The sequence below is a fragment of the Chiloscyllium punctatum genome, chromosome 3 (genome assembly GCF_047496795.1).
Source record: "Chiloscyllium punctatum isolate Juve2018m chromosome 3, sChiPun1.3, whole genome shotgun sequence".
Classification (NCBI taxonomy): Eukaryota; Metazoa; Chordata; class Chondrichthyes; order Orectolobiformes; family Hemiscylliidae; genus Chiloscyllium; species Chiloscyllium punctatum.
In genome coordinates, this window is record NC_092741.1 from 25,075,570 (window position 1) to 25,100,194 (window position 24,625).

At 44.7% G+C, this 24,625-nt stretch overlaps 1 protein-coding gene across 1 annotated transcript in view; it reads left to right on the forward strand.

Moving 5' to 3' along the window:
• Nucleotides 1-24,625, forward strand: part of LOC140456994 (heme-binding protein 2-like) — a 308,917-nt gene that overhangs the window by 269,324 nt on the left and 14,968 nt on the right. The window contains exon 3 of the mRNA XM_072550883.1: nucleotides 21,318-21,447. Coding sequence (XP_072406984.1) covers nucleotides 21,318-21,447 — 130 coding nt within the window. The remainder of the gene's footprint in view (nucleotides 1-21,317; nucleotides 21,448-24,625) is intronic.

Sequence of the window (24,625 nt, forward strand, 5' to 3'; positions counted from 1 at the left end):
TAGAGGTGTATAACATCATGAGGGGTATGAATAGGGTGAATAGCAAAGGTCTTTTTCCAAGGCTGAAGGAGTCTAAAACTAGAGGGCATAGGTTTAAGGTGAGATGGAATAGATAAGGGGCAGGTTTTTCACAGAGCAGGTCGTGTGTGTATGGGTTGAACTGCAGAGGCGGTGGTGAAGGCTGGTACAATTACAGAATTTAAAAGGCATCTGTATGGGTACCTGAATAAGAAGGATTTAGAGGGATATTGGCCAAATACTGGCAAATAGGACCACATTAATTGAGGATATCTGGTCGGTATGCTGTACATCTCTGTGACTCTCAGAGACAGCTGATATCTGTCATGGAGTTTTCTGCCTTCAGTCCCTGTGGCACATTTCATTCAAATTCAGTCTCATCAGGAGCTCACTGTTTGCTGCCCTGTTTTGGGCCAGTTCATTATCACTCGTCTCAGAGAGACAGCTTGTCAGGGTTTGTTTGATGATGATTCTTTCCAGAATCAATTGTTCAGACCTTCGGAGGGCAGCAGGTAATCTCAGGAAAATGCTGAGGCTGCTTTCCCACCATCTCTCCCAGACGGAAGGATGACAATCAGTTTGATGGTCATGTTTGTTTCGGAGTCCTGTGGGAAAATGTGAAGCATGTTTTACACAGAGGGAGAATTCCTCCTTTAAGAAATTATATGAAAATCCAATTCCTTTTCCAAGCATGGTATTTCAGCTGATCTTCAAATCCTTTTTATCCATCAAAGGTGAGATTCGGGATTGATCCAACAAGAGGTTAATCCAACACAGTTGGTGATATGTCTCAAAATCCATATTTCATTGTACACAAAGTAAGTTTGATTGACTTTCCTGACCTGAAACACCTATCCCAATCTTCGCACATTCACTCAAAGCTGCATTTCATTTAATTTCCAGATTATTACCTGATGGCTTCTTGTAAAATGTGGTCTGATTAGTAAGTTTGCAGTTGACTCGAGGATTGGGGGAGCTGTGAATAGTAAATGGGATTGCCAGAGGATGCAGCAGGATTTCGATAGGCTGGAGACATGGGTGGAGAAACGGCAGATGGAATTTAATCCAGACAAATGTGAGGTGATACATTGGAGAAGTTCTCACTCAGGAAGGAGGAAAACAGTGAATGGCAGAACCTTAGAAGCAGTAACATACAGAGGGATCGATGAATACAGAACCATAGGTCCCTAAAACGGCAACTATGTAGATAAGGTGGTGGAGAAGGCAGATGGCATGTTTGCCTTCTCTGACTAGGGTGTAAACATTGGTAAATTGTCCCGTTGCTGTACAGAATTTTTGTATTACGAGAGAACACCTGAACTATTTCCAAACATAAATGTCAGCTCCACCCATTGCTCTGAAATGCAGACCCTGTCAATATACAGATAGACAATTGAAATTAGCTTTTGGGTCAGTCTTTACTTCAGTGAACATTTGGTGGCCCAGATTTGACCAACATTTACACCATTTCTGTTTTTGAGTGAGGTGCTGAACTAATTTAATTACTTTTCACGAAGAGACACACAATCACCATTTGGCCCATTTTCTCAGGAAGGTCACCATGGTGATGGAATATGTTAATACTGAACCATGAGAGACAAAGAAAAACATTGTTGCGAGACCTAAAATGACTCCATCTGCTCCTGGAACATTCAAATCCCCAAATTTGACTAAATGCAGATTTTACAACATGGGACACAAAATGTACCTGTAATTCTCGCAGGATCTTTACTCCCTGGAACAGTGACAAATCTTGTGGTAAAACCTGAGCCAAGCAGGAACGAGGAGGTGGGTGGTGGGTGGGAGAGTTACACCACACGGCATGGGGTCACCACCTGAGACTGGAGGGAATGATCCCTGGCATCAGGAAAGTGGTGCAGGAAAAAAGTTTGGAAGAGATTACTGCTGGGGAAGGGGAAGGGAAGCCTGGAGCAGGGAGTGAGAGCTGTAGTGTCACTTGGACAGGTCAGAGGGTGGGAATGGTGGGACAGTCTCGAGGGGTTAAATACTTTATTCTGTCATTTTCACGCAGCAAACATTCAAAGCATAAAAGTCTGACATTGAGCTGTGTAGGACACTGATTAGGCCACTTTTGGATACTGTGTCCAATTCTGCTCCCCCAGCTGTTGGAACGATAATGTGCAACTTGAAGGGTGAAGGAAAGATTTACAAGGATGTTGCCAGGGTTCGAGGGTTTGAGCTATAGGGAGAGGCTGAATAGGTTGGTGCTGTTTTTCCTGGAGCTTTGCAGGCTGAGGGGTGACCTTGTAAAAGTTTATAAAATTATGAGGGGAATGATAGGGTAAATAACCAAATGTTTGATGAGGTTCCACGTGATAGACTGGTTAGCAAGGTTAGATACCTGGAATTCAGAGACAGCTAGCAATTTGAATACAAAATTAGCTTGGAGATAGGAGACAGTGGATAATGTTGGAGGGTTGTTTTGCACACTGGAGGCCTGTGATTGGACGTGTGTCACAAGGATCAGAGCTAGATCCACTGCTTCTTGTCATTTCTATAATTTCACATTTGGATGTGAAAACAAGAGAAATGGTTTGGTAAGTCTGCAGATGGCTCCACCATTGCTGGTGTGGTGGGCAGTGAAGAAAGTTCCCTCAGAGTACAATGTGACCTTGATCAGATGGGCTGATGGGCCGAGGCATGGCAGATGGAGTTTAATTCAGATAAATGTGAGGTGTTGCATTTTGATAAGGCAAACCAGGGCAGGACTTATACACGTAATGTCCAGGTCCTGGGGGGTGTTGTCAAATAAAGAGACCTTGGAGTGCAGGCCCATAGTTCCTTGAATGTAAACTCACAGCTAAACAGGGTAGTGGAGAAGGCATTTAGCACAGAGGTTAGCGATCCCACAATCAAGGGATCAGACCTCAGCTCTGCAGTCCTGCTATATCCAGTTGTGACTGGTGGTGGTCAATTAAACAACTCACTGGAGGAGGAGGAGGCTCCACAAATATCCCAATCCTCAATGATGACAGCGCCCAGCACATCAGAGCAAAAGATAAGGCTGAAGCTTTCTCAGCAATCTTCAGCCAGAAGTGCCGAGTGGATAATCCTTCTTGGCCTCCTCCAGTGGTCCCCAGCATCACAGATACCAGTCTTCAGCCAATTCTATTCACTCCATGTGATATCAAGAAACAGTTGGAGACAGTGGATACTGCAAAGGCTATGGGCCCTGACAACATTCTGACAATAGTACTGAAGACTTGTGCTCCAGAACTTGCCACTCCCCTTGCCAGGACAGTTATACAACGAGCCAGTGAGGGCAGGAATAGGAAGAAAGAGCAGATGAATGCATGGCTAAGGAGCTGGTGTATGGGAGAAGGATTCACATTTTTGGATCATTGGAATCTCTTTTGGGGTAGGAGTGATTTGTATAAGAAGGACAGATTGCACCTAAATTAGAAGAGGACTAATATACTGGCAGGGAATTTTGCTAGAGCTGCTCGGGAGGATTTAAACTAGTAAGGTGTGTGGGGGCGCGGGGGGAGGTTGAGATCCAGGGAAGTAGTGAGGAAAGAGATCAATCTGAGACTGGTACAGTTGAGAACAGAAGTGAGTCAAACAATCAGGGCAGGCAGAGACAAGGTAGGACTAATAATTAAACTCCATTAATTTCAATGCAAGGGGCCTAACAGGGGAGGCAGATGAACTCAGGGCATGGTTAGGAACATGGGACTGGGATATCATAGCAATTACAGAAACATGGCTCAGGGATGGACAGGACTGGCAGGATAATGTTCCAGGATACAAATGCTACAGGAAGGATAGAAAGGGAGGCAAGAGAGGAGGGGGAATGGAATTTTTGATAAGGGATAGCATTACAGCTGTGCTGAGGGAGGATATTCCCGGAAATACATCCAGGGAAGGTATTTGGGTGGAACTGAGAAATAAGAAAGGGATGATCACCTTATTGGGATTGTATTATAGACCCCCTAATAGTCAGAGGGAAATTGAGAAACAAACTTGTAAGGAGATCTCGTTATCTGTAAGAATAATAGGGTGGTTATTGTAGGGGATTTTAACTTTCCAAACATGGACTGGGACTCCCGTAGTGTTAAAGGTTTAGATGGAGAGGAATTTGTTAAGAGCATACAAGACAATTTTCTGATTCAGTATGTGGGTGTACCTACGAGAGAAGGTGCAAAATTGACCGACTCTTGGGAAATAAGGCAGAGCAGGTGACTGAGGTGTCAGTGCGGGAGCACTTTGTGGTCAACGACCATAGTTCTATTAGTTTTAAAATAATGATAGAAAAGGATAGACCAGATCTAAAAGTTGAAGTTCTAAATTGGAGAAAGGCCAATTTTGACAGTATTTGGCAAGAATCTTCGAAAGCTGATTGGAGGTAGATGTTCGCAGGTAAAGGGACGGCTGAAAAATGGGAGGCCTTCAGGGCAGCACAGTGGCTCAGTGGTTAGCACTTCTGCCTCACAGCACCAGGGTCCCAGGTTCGATTCCAGCCTCGGGCAACTGTTTGTGTGGAGTTTGCACATTCTCCCTGTGTCTGCGTGGGTTTCCTCTGGGTGCTCCAGTTTCTTCCCACAATCCAAAGGTGCGCAGGTCAGGTGAATTGGCCATGCTAAATTGCCCATGGTGTTAGATGCATTAGTCAGAGGGAAATAGGTCTGGGTGGGTTACTCTTCGGAGGGTCGGTGTGGACTTGTTGGGCCGAAGGGCCCATTTCCACACTGTACAAGAATCCAGAGAAAGTATATTCCTGTCAGGGTGAAAGGAAAGGCTGGTAGGTATAGGGAATGCTGGATGGCTAAAGAAATTGAGGGTTTGGTTGAGAAAAAAAAGGAAGCATATGTCAGGTATAGACAGGATAGATCGAGTGAATCCTTAGAAGAGGATAAAGGCAGTAGGAGTATACTTAAGAGGGAAATCAGGAGGGTTAAAAGGGGACATGAGATAGCTTTGGCAAATAGAATTAAGGAGAATCCAAAGGGTTTTTACAAACACATTAAGGACAAAAGGGTAGCTAGGGAGAGAATAGGGCCCCTCAAAGATCAGCAAGGCGCCTTTGTGTGGAGCCGTAGAAAATGGGGGAGATACTAAATGAGTATTTTGCATCAGTATTTAATGTGGAAAAGGATATGGAAGATATAGACTGCAGGGAAATAAATGGTGACATCTTGCAAAATGTTCAGATTACAGGGGAGGAAGTGCTGGATGTCTTGAAATGGATAAAGGTGGATAAATCTCCAGGACCTGATCAGGTGTACCCGAGAACTCTGTGCGAAACTAGAGAAGTGATTTCTGCGCCTCTTGTTGAGATATTTGTATCATCAATAGTCACAGGTGAGGTGTCAGAAGACTGGAGGTTGGCAAATGTGGTGCCACTCTTTAAGAAGGGTGGTAAGGACAAGCCAAGGAACTATAGACCAGTGAGCCTGACCTTGGTGGTGGGCAAGTTGTTGAAGGAAATCCTGAGGGACAGGATGCACGAATATTTGGAAAGGCAAGGACTGATTCAGGATAGTCAACATGGTTTTGTGCGTGGGCAATCATGTCTCACAAACTTGATTGAGTTTTTTCAAGAAGTAACAAAGAAGATTGATGAGAGCAGAGCAGTATATGTGAGCTATATGGACTTCAGTAAGGTGTTCAACAAGGTTCCCCATGGGAGACTGATTAGCAAGGTTAGATCACATGGAATACGGGGAGAACTAGCCATTTGGATACAGAACTGGCTCAAAGGTAGAAGACAGAGGGTGGTGGTGGAAGGTTGTTTTTCAGAATGGAGGCCTGTGACCCGTGGAGTACCACAAGGATCGGTGCTGGGTCCTCTACTTTTTGTCATTTACATAAATGATTTGGATGCAAGCATAAGGGGTACAGTTAGTAAGTTTTCAGATGACATCAAAATTGGAGGTGTAGTGGATAACAAAGAGGGTTACCTCAGATTACAACAGGATCTTGACCAGATGGGCCAATGTGCTGAGAAGTGGCAGATGGAGTTTAATTCAGATAAATGCGAGGTGCTGCATTTTGGGAAAGCAAATCTTAGCAGAACTTATACACTTAATGGTAAGGTCCTAGGGAGTGTTGCTGAACGAAGAGCCCTTGGAGTGCAGGTTCATAGCTCCTTGAAAGTGGAGTCGCAGGTAGATAGAATCGTGAAGAAGGCGTTTGGTATGTTTTCCTTTATTGGTCAGAGTATTGAGTACAGGAGTCAGGAGGTCATGTTGTGGCTGTACAGGATGTTGGTTAGGCCACTGTTGGAATATTAAGCGCAATTCTGGTCTCCTTCCTATCGGAAAGATGTTGTGAAACTTGAAAGGGTTCAGAGAAGATTTACAAGGATGTTGCCAGGGTTGGAGAGACTGAACAGGCTGGGGCTGTTTTCCCTGGAGCGTTGGAGGCTGAGGGGTGACCTTACAGAGGTTTACAAAATTATGAGGGGAATGAATAGGGTAAATAGGCAAAGTCTTTTCCCTGGGGTCGGGGAGTCCAGAACTAAAGGGCATAGGTTCAGGGTGAGAGGGGAAAGATATAAAAGAGACCAGTGGTGGAGGCTGGTACAATTGCAACATTTAACAGACATTTGGATGGGTATATGAATAGGAAGGGTTTGGAGGGATATGGGCAGGGTACTGGCAGGTGGGACTAGTTTGGGTTGGGATATCTGGTCAGCATGGACGGGTTGGACCGAAGGGTCTGTTTTCATGTTGTACATCTCTATGACTCTATAACTCTAAGTACATTCCTGACAATGCAGAATATTGCTCAGGTTTAATTTGTGGCAATTCTTTCGAGAATCAGCTTGTTCAGACATTCGGAGGGCAGCAGATAATCTCAGGAAAATGCTGAGGCTGCTTTCCCACCATCTCTCACAGATGGAAGGATGACAATCAGTTTGATGGTCATGTTTGTTTCTGAGTCCTGTGGGAAAATGTGAAGCATGTTTTACGCAGAGGGAGAATTCCTGCTTTAAGAAATTATATGAACATCTAATTCCTTTTCACACAGATCACATCGAATCCCTGCAGTGTGGAATCAGGCCATTTGGCCCAACAAGTCCACACTGACCCTCTGAAGAACAACCCACCCAGACCCATTCCCTTACCCTATTATTCTACATTTAGCCCTGACCAGTGTGCCTAACCTGCACATCCCTGAACACTATGGGCAATTTAGCACTGCCACTTCACCAAACCTGCACATCTTTGGACTGTGTGAGGAAACCAGAGCACCCAGAGATAACACATGCAGACACGGGGAGAAGGTCCAAACTCCATACAGACAGTTGCCCGAGGCTGGGTCCCTGTGAGGCAGCAGTGATGACCACTGAGCCACCGTGCCACCCAACCATTGAGCCACCGTGCTGCCCAACCACTGAGCCACCATGCTGCCCAACCACTGAGCCACCGTGCCACCCAACCACCAAGCCACCGTGCCACCCAACCACTGAGCCACCGTGCCACCCAACCACTGAGCCACCGTGCCACCCAACCACTGAGCCACCGTGCTGCCCAACCACTGAGTCACCGTGCCACCCAACCCCTGAGACACCGTGCTGCCTAACCACTGAGTCACCGTGCCACCCAACCACTGAGCCACCGTGCTGCCCAACCACTGAGTCACCGTGCCACCCAACCACTGAGCCACCGTGCTGCCCAACCACTGAGTCACCGTGCTGCCCAACCACTGAGCCACCGTGCCACCCAAACATGGTATTTCAGCTGACTGTTCAATTCCTCTTTTTGCATCAAAGGAGAGATTTGGGATAGATCCAACAAGAGGTTAATCAGACACAATTGATGACTTGTCCCAAAATTCACAGATAATTATCCATAAAATGAATCAGATTGACTTTCCTGACCTGAAACACCAATCCCAATCTTCGCACATTCACTCAAAGCTGAATTTCATTTAATTTCCAGATTATTGCCTGATGGCTTCTTGTAAAATGTGGTCTGATTAGTACATTTGCAGATGACACAAGGATTGGGGGAGCTGTGGATACTAAGTGGGATTGCCAGAGGATGCAGCAGGATATCGATCGGCTGGTGACATGGGCAGAGAAACGGCAGGTGGAATTTAATCCAGACAAATGTGAGGTGATACATTGTGGAAGTTCTCACTCAGGAAGGAGGAAAACAGGAAACAGCAGAACCTCAGAAGCAGTAACATACAGAGGGATCTAGGTATACAGAACCACAGTCCCTAAAGCAGCAACTATGGAGATAAGGTGATGGAGAAGGCAGATGGCATGCTTACCTTCTGTGATTGGGGGAAAGAGGATAAACATTGGTAAGTTGTATCATTGCTGTATAGAACTTTTATTATGCCAGAGAGGGTCTGATCTATTTCCAAACCAAAAATGTCAGCTCCACCCATTGCTCTGAAATGCAGACCCTGTCAATTTACAGATAGACAATTGGAATTTAGCTTCAGGTCTCCCTTTTGGGTCTGTCTTTGAGTGAAATTCAGTGAACATTGGGTGGTCCAGATTTGATCATTTCGGTTTTTGAGTGATACTGAACTAATTTAATTACTTTTCACGAAGAGACACACAATCACCAATTCGCCCATTTTCTCAGGAAGGTCACCATGGTGATATGTTAATAGCGAATCATGAGAGACGAAGAAAAACATTGTTGTGAGACCTAAAATGACTCCATCCACACCTGCACCATTCAAATCCCTGAATTTGACTAAATGCAGATTTTACAACATGAGACTGAATATGTACCTGTAATTCTCCCAGGCTCTTTACTCCATGGAACAGTGACAAATCTTGTGGGAAAGCCTGAACCAAGCAGGAACAAGGAGGTGGTTAGTGAGTGGGAAAATGATACCACACGGCATGGGGACTGAGACTGGAGGGAATGATCCCTGGAATCAGGAAAGTGGTCTGAGAAAAGCTTTGGGAGAGATTATAACTAGGGAAGGGGAAGAGAAGCCTAGAGCAGGGAATGGTGAAGAGATGGGAGTGGGAGCTGGAGTGACACTTGGACTGACCAGAGGGTGGGAATGGAGGGACAGTCTTGAGGGATTAAATGCTATTTTCTGCCACGTTCACACAGCAGAAAAGTTCCAAAACAATAAAGTCTGACATTTAGCTGGGCATCTTCTGACTAAACGTTTAATTTGCGACAGAATTTGCTGACTGATCTTGGTCAGCGGTTAAAATTGAACCTGGAGAGGGAAAATTTGAGAATGAGTTCTGAATATGGATTACCCCAACAGCAATTCACTGAGTGAGGAAACAATTACGATCAGTAAACGTCTTCCAGGCCAGTTAGCAGGCCCTTAGTCATTAGCTAGAGTCCATTATTAATGATGAGATTGTGGGATACTTGGTAAAATAGGGCAGGGTCAGCACGGCTTCATCAAGGGGAGGTCATGCCTGACAGATCTGTTGGAATTATTTGAGGAGATAATAATCCAGTGACATAAAGGAGAGGCAGTGGGTGTAATCTATATGGATTTCCAGAAGACCTTTAACAAGTTGCAGCACAGGAAGCTGCTCCATAAGATAAGAGGCCATGGTGTTGGGGGCAAGATGCTGGCATGGACAGAGGATTGACTGACTGGCAAAGAGCAGAGTGGGGATGAAGGGGTGTTTTTCAGGATGTCATCCAGTGACTCGTGGATTTCCACAGGGATCAGTGTTGGGATCACAATTATTCATGTTATATATTAATGATCTGGATGAAGGAACTGAGGGTATTGTTGCTCAGTTTGCAAAAGACACAAAGATAGGTGGAAGGACAGGTAGTGCTGAGGAAGCAGGGAGGCTTCAGAGGGACTTGTACAGGGTTGGAGAGGAGGCAAAGAAGTAGCAGATGGAATACAATGTGGGAAAGTGTGAGTTATGCACTTTTGCAGGAAGAATAGACTATATTCTAAATGGTAGGCAAAAGTGAGGACTGCAGATGCTGGAAACCAGAGTTTAGATCAGAATGGTGCTGGAAAAGCACAGCAGGTCAGGCAGCATCTGAGGACCATCAGGAATGTATTCCTGATGAAGGGCTTTTGCCCGAAACATTGATTTTCCTGCTCCTCGGATGCTCCCTGCTCTATATTCTAAATGGTGAAAGGCTTTGGAAATCCGAAGAACAGAAGTCCCTGGGATTACTAGTTCAGGATTCTCTTCAGGTTAACTTGCAGGTTTCATTGGTAGTTAGGAAGGCAAATAAAATATTAACATTCATTGCAGAGCTCGAATACAAGAGCAGGGATGTACTGCTGGGGCTGTGTAAGGTTCTGGCCTGAGCACATGTGAAACATTGTGAGGAGTTTGGACCCTATATCTAAGGAAGAAAGTGTGAGCATTGGAAGGGAGGTCCAGAGAATGTTTACAAGAATGATCCCAGGAATGAAGAACTTGTCAGAAGAGGAGCGGTTGAGGTCTCTGGATCTGAAATTTACACATAACATAGAGGGCAATAGACTGGACATGGGGTAACTGTTCCTACTAGTGGTGGAGACAAGGACCTGAGGGCAAAGCCTCCGAATGGGGGGATGACCATTAGACGTGAGGTGATGAGAAGTTCCTTCAGCTAGGCAGTGGTGAATCTGTGGAACCCATTGCTGCAGAAGGTTATAGAGGCCAAGCCATTGAGAGTATTTAAAACTGAGATAGACAGTTTGTTGATTGGTAAGGGGGAATCAATGGTTACAGGAAGAAGGCAGGAGCATAAGATTCAGAAACATATCGGCCATGATCGAATGGCAGAGCAGTCTCAAAGGTCTGAGTGTCCTAATTCTGCTCCCGTGTCTTATGATTTTATGGACGTGGGCATCATTGGCTGACAAGCTTGATTACCCACCCTCAGTGTCTTTGAGAAAGTGGTGAGCTACCTTTTTGAATTGCTGCAGTGCTCCATGTGCTGTAGGTTGACCCACAATGCCCTTGGGGAGAGACCTCCTGGATGTTTACCCAGTGATACTGAAAAAACAGCAATATAATTCCAAGTCAGGATGGTGAGTGACTTGGAGGGGGACTTGAAGGTGGTGGTGTTCCCATGTATCTGCTGCCCTTGTCATTCTCGATGAAAGTTATTTTGGGTTGGACAGTGCTGTCTTTGATGAATTTCTGCTGTGCATCTTGTAGATAGTACAACACTGCTGTTCCTGAGTGTTGGGAAGCAGATGTTTGTGAATGTGATACCAATCAAGCCGGCTGTTTTGTCCTGGATGGTGTCAAGCTTCTTGACTGTTGTTGGGACTGCACACAGTCGGGCAAGTGGGGAGTATTCCATCACATTCCTGACTTGTGCCTTGTAGATAGTGGTCAAGCCTTCAGGAGTCAGGAACTGAATTACATGCCACATTATTCCAATCCTCTGACCTGCTCTTGTAACTATTGTATTTATGTGGTGAGTCCTGTTGAGTTTCAATGGTAATCTCCAGGATATTTGTAGCAGGGGATTCAGTGATGGTAACACCACTGAATGTCATGTGGGGTTGATTAGAATATCTACTATTGGAGATGGTCATTGCCTGACATTTGTGTGGTGCAAATGTTACTTGGCACCCGTCAGTTCAAGCCTAGGTATTGTTCAGATCTTGTTGCATTTGAACTTGGACTGCTTCAGTGTCTGAGGAGTTGTGAATGGTGCTGTACGTTGTGTAATCAACAGTGAACCATCCTCTTGTTGCTTCCCTCATCACCTGTTGCAGACCCAGTCTAGCTGACCAGCTCAATCACATATACTGCTGCCACTGTTGGTGGTGGACATTGAAGTCTCCTACCCAGAGGACATTTTGCACCCTTGCCACCCTCAATCCATCAGCCAACAGAGGACAGTACATGGTAATCAGCAGGTGGATTCATTGCCATGCGATTGACACAACTGAGTCACTTGTTAGGCCACTTCAGAAGGCAGTGAGAGTGAACCACAGTGCTGAGGGTCTGGAGTCATGTGTGACATCTTGAAAAATGTAAATATTACAGATGAGGAGCTGCTGGATGTTTCGAAACACATAAAAGTGGATAAATCCACAGGGCCTGATCAGGTGTATCCTAGAGCTCAGTGGGCAGCTCAGGAATCGGGGAGGAGTACTCAGGACAGGAGGTGCTGGGTCCAAAGTAGACAAACAGGAGGCTGGAAGAACACAGCAAGTCAGTCAGCATCAGGAGGTGGAGAAATCCGTGTTTTGGGCATTTCGAGTTAATACCTGAAACATTGACTTATCCACCTCCTGATGCAGCCTGGCTTGCTGTGTTCTTCCAGCCTCCTCTTTGTTTACTCCACACGAGAGTAATCACCCTGGGAATGGGTCAGGTCCACACTGAGGGATCCATGCAGGGACCAAGAATAAAGTCAGCTGTATCCGGACTGGACGAAGCTGTGCAGGAGCCAGGAGGGAGACAAAATCCAAGCTGGAAGAATCTGTGTAGGGGCTGAAGAAGGACCATGCCGGTGGGATCTGCACTGAGTATGAAACAAACTTTTAAAGATGCAGTCAGGGAGGTGAATGAGGAAAAGGCTGTAAACTTTGATTGAATGTCAGAGGGCTCCATCACCGGGTTTACAGCAGAACAGTCAAAACTGGTGAAGGGAATGCTGAGAGATGGGTTCAACCCGTCGGGCCACCCCCACCCCAGGGGAAATTGTTCATGGATGGTTCTGAAGAATGATAAAGATCAGAAAGGGGAAGTGATCATCACCACTTTATATTTACAGTTGTGTAAATGAGTTAATACTAATACAAGAAGAAACGGTGAGTCAGTGGCTGCAGCAGGTGTCGATGAGGATAAGGTAGAAACAGCTGAAAAATGGGCAGTAGACAGGGACACCCCGTATACTGAATCACAGCTGTGTACCTCACTACACTGCACGAAGGTGGGAACTCACCCCATGGTTAAAGAGGGCTCACTGAAAATTAGGGAGTTGTTCATCCACAACATCAAAGATTCAATATTGGATTAATAATGAATTTCAAACCTTTGGGAATACAGTTGTGTGTAGTTTTTATTTATTCTAATGAAAAACAAGTTTTTCTGCTTTACACCCTCAGGTTGTTTTCACAATCTCAATAAACTGTTGTTTGGCAAATATCAAATTGAACTCAGCTTTTGAAAAATGTTTAAGAGAAATATAGAAAATGTCAAGTTGAGAGATAAGTGCTTCTGTTCTGAAGGTGATCTTATAAACACTGAAAGGGTATTGGAGACAATTGAAGACAAATCGTAAAACCAAAGAAAGGATTATCAAATTCAAAAGGTCAGTTTGAAATGAACAGCAGATTTCAGCAGTTTTCCTGAACAATTACAACAACATCACTCAGTGACTTGCCTCCCTCCCCCACCGTCTCAGACTCATAGTGAGTTAACTCTTTCTGCTGGCAGCTTCCTTTCAATTCCCCCAGACACCTTCCATATCTCTAAATGTGTATTAATGGAAATTTACAGACATCCCATTGGGATTTGCCTTTCAGAGACTTGGCCTTGGCTAGCCACGACATGTGTTATCTTCTGAGACTAAGTGTTTGTGAATGTTTCGGAAATTGGTACTGATAAATAAATTGATAAACAGTGTTATTCAAGCACTCAATGGGGAACTTAACATGAAGTTTAAGAAGCTGTTCAGTGATCTTATCTATGAACAGTGTTCTGATCATCTTGGGGGGGAGCTGTTCAGGAATACAGAGGGCTTTACTTCACAATTGCTGGAAGACGTTGTTTTTAAAGGCATCACAAATAAAAATAGGAACTTCCCCATGGTCCAATGGACAGAACAGACTGTCATGGCCTGTCGATGTGCAAGACAGGCCATGGGATTGTTAAGTTCTTGTCGGAACTTTTATGAAGGACATCACTAAATAGCTGCTCCCCAAGAATTGATAGAAGAGGAGGAAAGGGGTAGCTAAAGGGTTTGTATCAGTCGAAGTTCCTGAAATATTAATTATTCAGTTCACAGCAAGAATGATTCCACACAGAGGTAGATCTCAGGAGGTGACAAGTTCTAAAGGGAACACGTTCGTTTGAATATGGAATATTTTGAAGAATGGAATGTGTGAAGGATTTGAGCAAATTCTGTTCCTCTATCTTTTGGTCTTACAGCTGCATTCACGTGGCCATAACGTCCACCCAATTTGCTTTCCCAGTGATGTTTGTGCTATCAGCCAGTATGACTGCAACACATTCCATCTCTTCTTCAAAGTAATTCATATCTAGTAATTAATAAGATATAGAATCATAGCATTACTACTGTATGGAAAGGGGCTATTTGTCCCATTGATTCAGGACCAACCCTCCGAAGGGCATCTCACCTGGATCTAACCCCTCACTCTATTCCCATAACTCCACGTTTAACTTGGCTAACTCATTTAGCCAACACATCCCTGGATACTGCATGACAATGTACCACGGCCAATGCACCTAAACGGAACATTGTTAGATATAGGAGCAGAATTAGGCCACTCAGCCCATTGTGTCTGCTCCGCCATTCGATCATGGCTGATGTTTCTCAACCTCATTCTCCTGCCTTTTACCCAGAGCTGTTGGTCCTCTTCAATAGTTAGAAATAGATGAATTATGACCATAGATATGCCACCACCGGAAACAGTAACCAGTGAAGAGTAAGTTTTAGCACAACAGTGACGAGTGATAGCAATTACAAAACTCGTTTTCCCAGGTTTCAAAGTTTCCATGAACCAACAGACAGAGGGTTAATGGTTTGTGAATCCATTCCAAAGTTAGAACAAGGAATATTTTACATAGTCAATGAGTTGGAGCATTTCGCCAACACATGTCACAGCGAAACTGTATTCAAAATCATCTTCATCAAAGAGTATATAACAAGTGTAACTCTGTGCTCAAACTGCAGATCCACCTGAAGGTGCTGAGAGTCAGTCAGTGCGTTCACCAGTGATCTGAGAGAACACCAAGATGCTGAGAATCTTCTTAACTGTGTCTGTCCTCTTTGGGCATCAAATTGCTGCTAAGGACATGGAGCAGGAGGTGATTGACCTCTGTACTCATGTTGACTGTCCAGAGCCAGAACAAGTCATCCAGGACAAGGTCAGTATAGCTGAGAGTTCCCTCTGTTCTGTCATGTTTGTACCAGTGGAAATTATTCCATGTTGTTTTTCGTCCCTAACCTGCAGTGCACCGACAGTGCACATCCCAACCCTGAACCATGAGACCAGACTGAAATTACTCCTCGGGCCTCATTAACACTTTCTACATGAGCTGCCATCCCCTGCCTGGCTCCCACTGCCAGCTTGTGCAGTAAGAAGAATATCAGGGCTTCCATCTCCAGCAGCAGGTGAAGGGAGGGGTCAGTCTGCTCACAGAGAGGGGGATGGTGGGGGACAACACAAGGATTGTAGAGTCAGGGAGCTCTCCTACTGCTCCTGTCTTCAATTAATCTAACCCTGTTTCTGAAAGGCAGCTGATCACAGGCTGAAGGTCTCTGTGTTCAATGTGAAAGAGGCCAAGGCTGGTTGTGAGTGGAATCTCCCCCTTCCCCAATCCTGGACAGCTGCAAAGTCATATCAATACAGCAGGCTGCAAACAGAAGGTAAGTCAGCTATGAGATACAACTCTCAGACCATGTTGGGGTCACCGTGCATTGGTTAATGGACAGGAGAAGGTATGGAGTGTGACAAACATTAGCAAATACTTGAATAATTTTGCATTATTTTTTATGTGGACATATTCCATTGAGAAACAGAAACTCCACAGGAAAACTGTTCGACCAATGTCTGACCAAATTAATTCAGGGTAATATTAGAGCAAAGAAGGGACTCTTCTGAAAATTCCAGTAAATGTATATATTTGGACAGATGTAGTCCGAAACAAGTGATGACAGAATATTAAAAAGAAAGGGAATAATGGACTGTGGCAGCATACCAGACAGGAATTTACAGATTATAAGAGCTTGCACAAGCAGAAAAGACAGAAGTAAAAATAATTTTAAACCCTGAGAAACAAAGGTAGGAAAATAACACGGAAGAGGGAAGTGGGAGGAATATAAAACACACACATTGATTCTGTCTTCACACAAAAATATTTTATTAAAAACTGAATAGCGGGATACCAAAGATCTGAAGAGGTTGTGGAATACTCAATATAAAAGAGAGTAAATATGAGAAAATCTCCAGGATAAAACACCTGATAAATTCCCAGTACTTGGTAACCTGCATCCTCGGATTCTTAAAGAAGTTGACTGTAGGATTACTGGGTCCAATGGTTTGTGATCTTCTATACTGCCCAGATTCTCTAACAGCATCAGCAGTTTAGAACAGAACAGCTGTAACAGTGGTGTTCAAGACTGGAGGGAGAGAGGAAACAGGGAAGTTAGTGTGACATCAGTCACAGAGAACAAGGACAGCAGGGTGAAGGACAAACAGACAATGACTCTGTGGAGAAAGTAGCCATGCAAATGCTGGGTGAGAGGGCAACCTGTTTGTGTTGGAGATGAGAACAGTAAGGGAGATAAATTATATTCTGTGTAGTCACCATTGAGTAGTCTGAAGGTTGTGTTCCCTACTCTGTGTCTGGTTTTAAGGATATCATCATTGCTGGAGAAATTGAAGTGTGAAGGTTAGTGCGAGGACAGCACGGTGGCTCAGTGGTTAGCACTGCTGCCTCACAGTGCCAGGGACACAGGTTCAATTCCAGCCTCGGGCGACTGTCTGTGTGGAGTTTGCACATTCTCCCCGTGTCTGTGTGGGTTTCCTCCCACAATCCTAAGATGTGCAGGTCAGGTGGATTGGCCGTGCTAAATTGCCCCATAGTGTTTGGCGCATTTGTCAGAAGGAAATGGTTCTGGGTGGGTTACTCTTCGGAGGGTCTGTGTGGACTGGTGGGACCAAATGGCCTGTTTCCACACTGTAGGGAATCTAATCTAATCAATCTGTATAGGATTCAATGCCATGGGTAGATTCATAAACAAGCTGCTGTCGGGAATTGGGCAGCTAAGATTTAAAGAGCTTGATACCAAAGGGTAAAGCTAGACAGGATGTGTATAAGTTGGTAGACTGTCAGCTAGTGGAGTGTTGTAACCATCAATGCTGGGGCCTGAGCTATTTCCAATCTATATGATAGGACTGAGTGTCAAGTATTTACGTTTGCTGTTGTGAAGCCAGGTGGAGATTTTAGCTGCTGAGAGGATATAAAGAATCTGCCAGGGAGGTTAAGTGAATGGGCAACACATGGGCAGATGGAGTATAATGGGGGAAAATGTAAAGTTATTCACTTTCATCAAAGAATTAGATCAGAAGGTGAATTAAATGGAGAGCTGATGGCCTTGAGGTATTATCGCCGGACTCTTAATCCCGAGACACAGGTAATGTTCTGGGTTTGAATCTCACCATGGCAGATGGTGGAATTTAAATTCAATAATCATCCAAAATTAAGATTCTGTGATGTCAATTGTTGGGAAAAACCCATCTGGTTCAGTAATGTCTTTCAGGGAAGGAAACTGCCAGCTTCTGGTCTACATGTGACTCCAGACTCACAGCAATGTGATTGACATTTAACTGCTCTCTGGGCAATACATACTAGCCTAGTCAGCAATGCCCTCATCCCACATATGAGTTAAAAGGAAAGAATTGTTTTCATCTGTGAAAAGAATTTTCAATGTTGGTGTTCAGGGATAGTTGGATGTCGAGGACATGAAACTCAGCAGGTTGGCATAAAGGCACGGCAAACGATCAGGACGGGGGAAGATGGTGGCATAGTGACCAATAATTCAGAGGGACAATCTCATGCTTTGGAGAAATAAACACTGAAACTGATGGAGAAACATATTAGGTCTGACAGCATTTGTGGAGAGAGGAACAGAGTAAATGTTTAAGTTTGATATGACTATTCCTGAAGATGAGTCCTATCGGATTCGAAACACTAACGCTCTTTCCACAGATACTGCCAGACCTGCTGAACTTGTCGAGCATTTTTTTTATTTTGATTTTAGATTTCCAACATTTGCAGTATTTTGTTTTGTTGCAACTGCTTTGGGGTCACAGATTCAAATCCCATATTGGTGGCTAGAATTGGGTTTGAAAATCTACTCTCTGCAGTGGTGACCATGGAATTATTATCAATTATTGTAAACCACATCTGGTTCACTCAAAGCCGATAGAACAGGAAATCTGCTATTTTTGCCTGGGCTAGTCTACTTGTGACTTTATCCACAGTAATGCGCACCACTCTTAAATGCTCTCCGAAATGGTTTGGCAAGTCACTCAGATCAAAGAGATGGACAGGCAACAACGGAGGGGCTTGCCAATAATACCCACATTCACAGAAAGAATACACTTTAAAACATGGAATATTGAATAAAGGCCTTTATTGAAAGAGAGTTGAAGAGCAAGAATGAGGAGGTCTCATTGCCCTTGTACAAGGGGCTTTGGTGAGACTGCGTCCACAGTGCTGTATGCAGTTCTGCTCTCTTTTTCTAATGAAGCATGTACTTGGAGGAAATGCACTGAACATTCATTGCAGTAATTGTGGAGCTTAGAGAAACATTAACTGGTAAAACTGTACACCCTATTGCCATGATGCATCGATAGAGAATAGAGAGTGGATGTTGCCAGTAATGAACAGACACAAGAATAAAACGGGTTGTGTTTTCCAAGATGGTGTCAAACTTCTTGAATGTTGTTGGAGCAGGCAAGTTAAAGTCTTCACTCACATTCCTGCACTGTGGCTTGCAGATGGTAGACAAGTATAGGGAAGAAAGGCGGTCAGCTATTCACTGCAGAATTCAGAGTCTCTGAATCTCACTTGGAACCAGACCATTGATTTGGCTCAGCCAGATCAATGGTAAAACCCAGAATATTGGTGGATTCGGCAATGACAATGCAAATGAATATCAAGGAGAAATGTTTGGATTTTATTTTACGTCTAGTTTTTCTAACAGATGAGAGACTTGACAAACAGTCAAGGTATTTTTCAATGTATAATTTCAGTTACATCACACTGTAAAAGTTTGCTATAAATGCTGTGTCTTACAATTGTGTCCTCCATAACCACCTGATGAGGGAGCAGCGCTCCGAATGCTAGTGCTTCCAATTAAATCTGTTGGACTATAACCTGATGTTGTGTGACTTTTAATTCAGAGTTCTTTGTAATATTGTCCTTGATATGTCCTAGGTAAATCACCCTTGCTTTTGTGAACTCATTTTTGGCCAGGCGTATTATCAAGTCATCAAACGGCAATTACACAGAAGCCTGACAGTGTCAATGCAGGCCATTCAGCCCATTGAATCCACACCGACCCTCTGAATAGTATCCCACCCAGACCCAACACTGTTCCCAGTCCCTGTAATTCTACATTTCCCATACCTAATCCACTTAACCTACACATCCCTGGACTTAACTTGGCCAGTCCGCCTTCCGTGCACATCTTTGGACTATGGCAGGAAACCGGAGCACTCAAAGGAAACCCACACGGACACAGAATGTGCAAACTCCACACAGACAGTCACCAGAGGATGGAATTGAAATGGGTCCCTGGTACTGTGAGGCAACTGTGATAACCACAGAGTCACTGTGTTGCCAGTAGCTAAAACACATTCTCTAATTGCCTTACATGTTCTTTCCATGTGAATCTGTAAAATCCCTAGTGTATGGAAGCAGGCTGCTTGGCCCAACAAGTCCACACCGACCCTCCAAGTAACTCACCCAGACCCATTCCCCTATCCTAATACGCTACGTTTTCCCTGACTAATGCACCTAACCTACATATCCCTGACTACTATGGGCAACTTAACCTGGCCGATCCACCTATTCAATCCATCTAACCTGCACACCTTTGGACTGTGGAAGGAAATGAGAGCACCTGGAGGAAACTCACGCAGCCACGGGGAGAATGTGCAAACTCCATACACAGTCACCAGAGGCTGGAATCAAACTCAGGTCCCTCGTGCTGAGAGGCAGCAGTGCTAACCACTAAGCACTGGTGTTCCTGTGTTTTCGAAATAAACTACAGTGAGGTACTTCATATATCACTTGAAGCATCAGTGTTTGGAAATTGGCTATACATGCTTAAACTCAAATGGCATGATTTAACTTTGATATGATCGGTATGATGTTACAAAGGGAGATATTTCACAAGCCTTTGGTCTTAATGGCTATTACAACTTGCTCAGGAACCATTTAAGTGTTTGTTACAATGCTGAGCCCTCCTGAGCCCATAACTGATGCTGATTAAAAAGCTTTTCAAAAGATTGTTACTGGGCAAAATTGCTGTGAAGAAACATTGGCAGAGCTGAGTTTTTTTTTGGAATTCAACCTCACTGCTCAAATAAAGCAATGCACCAAATCAAGCTCATGGGGTAATGAATGGCAGATTGGTTTAATTTAGATAAATGTGAGGTGCTACATTTTGAAAAGGCAAATCAGAGCAGGACTTTTCCACTTAATAGTAAGATCCTCGGGTGTGTTGCTGAACAAAGGGACCTTGGAGTGCAGGTTCATAGTTCCTTGAAAGTAGAGTCGCATGTGGATAGGATAGTGAAGGCGCCATTTGGTACGCTTTCCTTTATTGGTCAGAATATTGAGTACAGGAGTTGGGAGGTCATGTTGCGGCCGTGCAGGACGTTGGTTAGGCCACTTGTGGAATATTGCGTGCAATTCTGGTCTCTCTCCTGTTGGAGAGATGCTGTGAAACTTGAAAGGGTTCAGAAAAGATTTACAAGGATGTTGCCAGGGTTGGAGGATTTGAGGTAGAGGGAGAGGCTGAAAAGGCTGGGGCTGTTTTCCCTGGAGCGTCAGAGGCTGAGGGGTGACCGTAGAAGTTTATAAAATCATGAGGGGCTTGGATAGGATAAATAGACAAGGTATTTTCTCTGGTGATAGGGGAGTCCAGAACTTGAGGGCATAGGTTTAAGTTGAGAGGGGAAAAAATTAAAATAGACCTAAGGGGCAACCTTTTCACACAGAGGGAGGTGCATGTATGGAATGAGCTGCCAGACGAAGTGGCGAAGGCAGGTACAATAACAACATTTGAAAGGCATCTGGATGGCTACATGAATAGGAAGGGTTTAGAGGGATATGGGCCAAGTGCTGGCAAATGGAACAGGTTTAGGATATCTGATTGGCACGGATGAGTTGGACCGAAAGGTCTGTTTCTGTGCTGTACCTCTGATTCTATAAACTCAATGTGTTCCAGTAACTTATTCCTAAAACTGCAAATATTTTCTGACATAGTTTCCTTAGTCTCAAGGAGTACCCTTCCCCATTTTAGTTCACAGTCCAAAAAAAACCTAAAGTAGTCCTTAAACTTTATGACAATTTTCTCATTTGATGTTTTTTTTTGGTGTCGGGTTAGTTTTCTCGTGTGATAATGCAATTTCTCTTCTTGTATTAGAATTATAAAGAGATGCAATATCCAGCCATCCAATGGATTGAAACAAAGGTTGATGATATGGATCTGGTTCATGCAATGGATACTGGCTTGAAAATTCTTCTCAATTATTCAGCTTTTAACAATGCTGAAGGTACATTGCATATTCCTTTAAATTGCAACAAAATATAAAACACTCCTTTAGTCTCGAACTAGTCTTGTCTGAAACCTTCTCCACAGACTGACACATTTCCTAATGAATTTGCCAATGTGAATCCCATAGGGGTGCTTGATCACATTGTTAATTTGGAAACTGCTTTATTAAATACAGCTCTGTGGTCCTACAATCTGGAAAGTGGGAAGTGTATTTCAAACAGTGAGCAGATTCTTCTCAGGATCTGGGCTATCAGGTGAGAAGTCCCATGAAGCCAACCTCAACTCGAGCAAGCAACTCGCTGAGTTGCATGGCAGCAGCAAGTTGCCAATTAGAGGGGATTCTAGGTTGTTCAATGCCTTATTATTGCTGCAATCTTATACCTGCCCCATTTCTCAGTGCCAGCATCTTCCGTGGCAAACACACACTGCATGATCGGCAACCAAATGGCTATGTCTTAGTGGAGTAGTCCTCAGTGCAGGCCATGGAGACACTCAGTCAGGGTTCCTGGTACAGGAAATCAGGCACAGCTTAGAACACCAGTCCAGGGGATTGACCACAGTGAGGCACCTGCGCAGGGAGTTCTCTGTTGGGAGAGTCAGTACCTCTGTAGTCTGGGCAGTGGCTCAGTCCTGTGGATCCATTAGTCAGTACAGGGCTGTGGAGAGTTGCGGGGTGGGGTGGGGGGGGGGGGTGCAGGTCTCCCTAATCCCTGGCTCCCTTTGTGTTGTACACCTCTCTGCCTCAGGCATCACTGACCAACTCATTCCCACCAGCACGGGCCAAGGAAAAAAAGAAGCGGGATGTTTGAAGATGTGTGGAAACATTGTCAGCTGAAACTACCATCTTACAAATACCTTGTTCATCTTGATCTCACGTGCTACAACAGCTCTCACAGACATCAATCCATGGTCCATCCTGTAGAGACATGGAGTTAGGCTTCATGCTGGCACTATCACATTCAGGGTGACACAGAGGCTCAAACATTTGTGAGAAGATTTGTAGCTCAGGTGCTCATTGTTGTGGTTCTGTTCACTGAGCTGGGAATTTGTGTTGCAGACGTTTCGTTCCCTGTCTAAGTGACATCCTCAGTGCTTGGGAGCCTCCTGTGAAGCATTTCTGTGATGTTTCCTCCGGCATTTATAGTGGTTTGTATCTGCCACTTCCGGTTGTCAGTTCCAGCTGTCCGCTGCAGTGGCCGGTATATTGGGTCCACTATGTAGTGTACAAAATCCCATGCAAGGACTGCACAAAACACTACATAGGACAAACAGGAAGACAGCTAACGATTCGTATCCATGAACACCAACTAGCCACGAAACAACATGATCAGCTATCCTTAGTAGCCACACACGCGGATGACAAGCAACATGAGTTTGACTGGGACAACACTATTATAGGACAAACCAAACAGAGAACAGCCAGGGAATTCCTAGAGGCATGGCACTCATCCACAGATTCTATCAACAAACACATCAACCTGGACCCAATATACCGGCCACTGCAGCGGACAGCTGGAACTGACAACCGGAAGTGGCAGAGACAAACCACTATAAATGCTGGAGGAAAGATCACAGAAGCGCTTCACAGGAGGCTCCCAAGCACTGAGGATGTCACCTAGACAGGGAACAAAACATCTGCAACACAAATTCCCAGCTCGGCGAACAGAACCACAACTGACTCAAACAAACAGAGGTAGGACAAAAACAATCAAATTTTTACAAACCCGACAAACCAGTTCACCCCCTGTGCACTGATTATTGTATCTAACACTTTTAAAACTCCTGTCCAGTTCTGATGCAAGGTCAATGACCGGAAACATTGGGTGGGATTTTCCCCTCCGCTGAAGTGACAAATAATTAGGAAATATCTATCCTATGATTAAGGGATCAAGGGTTATGGGGAGAAAGCAGGAGAATGGGTTTGAGAAATATGTCAGCCATGATTGAATGGTGGAGCTGACTTGATGGGCCGAATAGCCTAAAACTGTTCCTATGTCTGATGGTCTTATGGTTGCAGCCATCTCAATTACAATCTTAGTGGGAAGGTCAATGTTCAACCTTCCTGAACCAATGACCAATTAAAGTCTTTTAGTGATCAATTTATGGCCATTTAAGAGACTTAAGCTGCCACTTACCTGATTTGAGAGAAATATGGCAGCCTTCCTGAAAGTTATTTGTGGGGCATCTGCTGGTCAGGTTGGACCTTGATTTGCCACAATCTGTGGCAATCACAGGCACAGACAGTGTTCAGGGACGCTGCTGAAAACCACCACCAGGCCCTAACCCAATCACCTTCCCTCATGTTCCTGTCCCCGTGATCCCTTCTCAAAATATCACTCACTTCCCGATCCCTGTCAGCAGACTGGGCCTTCAACAAATCGATACCTCTGATTGGCTGACAAGCAAGAGGATGGAAGAACACAGCAAGCCAGGCAGCATCAGGAGGTGGAGACATCGACGTTTTGGGTGTAACCCTTCTTCAGATAAAGCTGCAGACAAAGGGGGTGGTGGACACAGGGTGGTGAAGTGGGGTTAGGTGAAGACAGGTAGAGAGTACAATCTGATTAGTCATTGGGAGGAATGGATCCAGTTGGTGTCTGGGAGGAGTGGAAAGGAAGGGAAGAGACTGGGAAGGGAGTCAGGGGATGGGAAGTGAGGTTATTTGAAATTGGAGAACTCAATGTTGAGTCCTCCGGGCTGTAGGCTGTCGTGACAGAAGATGAGATGTTGTTCCTCCAATTTGTTGTTTGGTTTGTTGTGGCAATGGAGGAGGCCAAGGACAGTCAGGTCGGAAAGGGAATGGGAAGGGGAATTCTGATTGTCAACATGACATCGGCGGCCTCATTTTCTCCAACCCCTCACCCACTCAAACTTCACCCCCTCCGAACGTGCAGCACTCCACTATCTCCGCACCAACCCTGGTTCACAAAACCTGCTGACAAAGGTCTGGAGATCGAACCTCTGTCACAGAGGCCAGATGCCAACTCTCCAACACCACATTCTACCTCCCCCTTGCAGATAACCCCACTGCAACCCAACAGACCAAAAACACTTGCACTGTCCAAGTCCTCATTGCCTCTGGTGGTGATCTCCCCTCCACTGCCTCTAACCTCTGTCCCAGCCCCGTACTGCCTGGTTCCATCTGTTCCCCAAGATCCACCAGCCCAACTACCCCA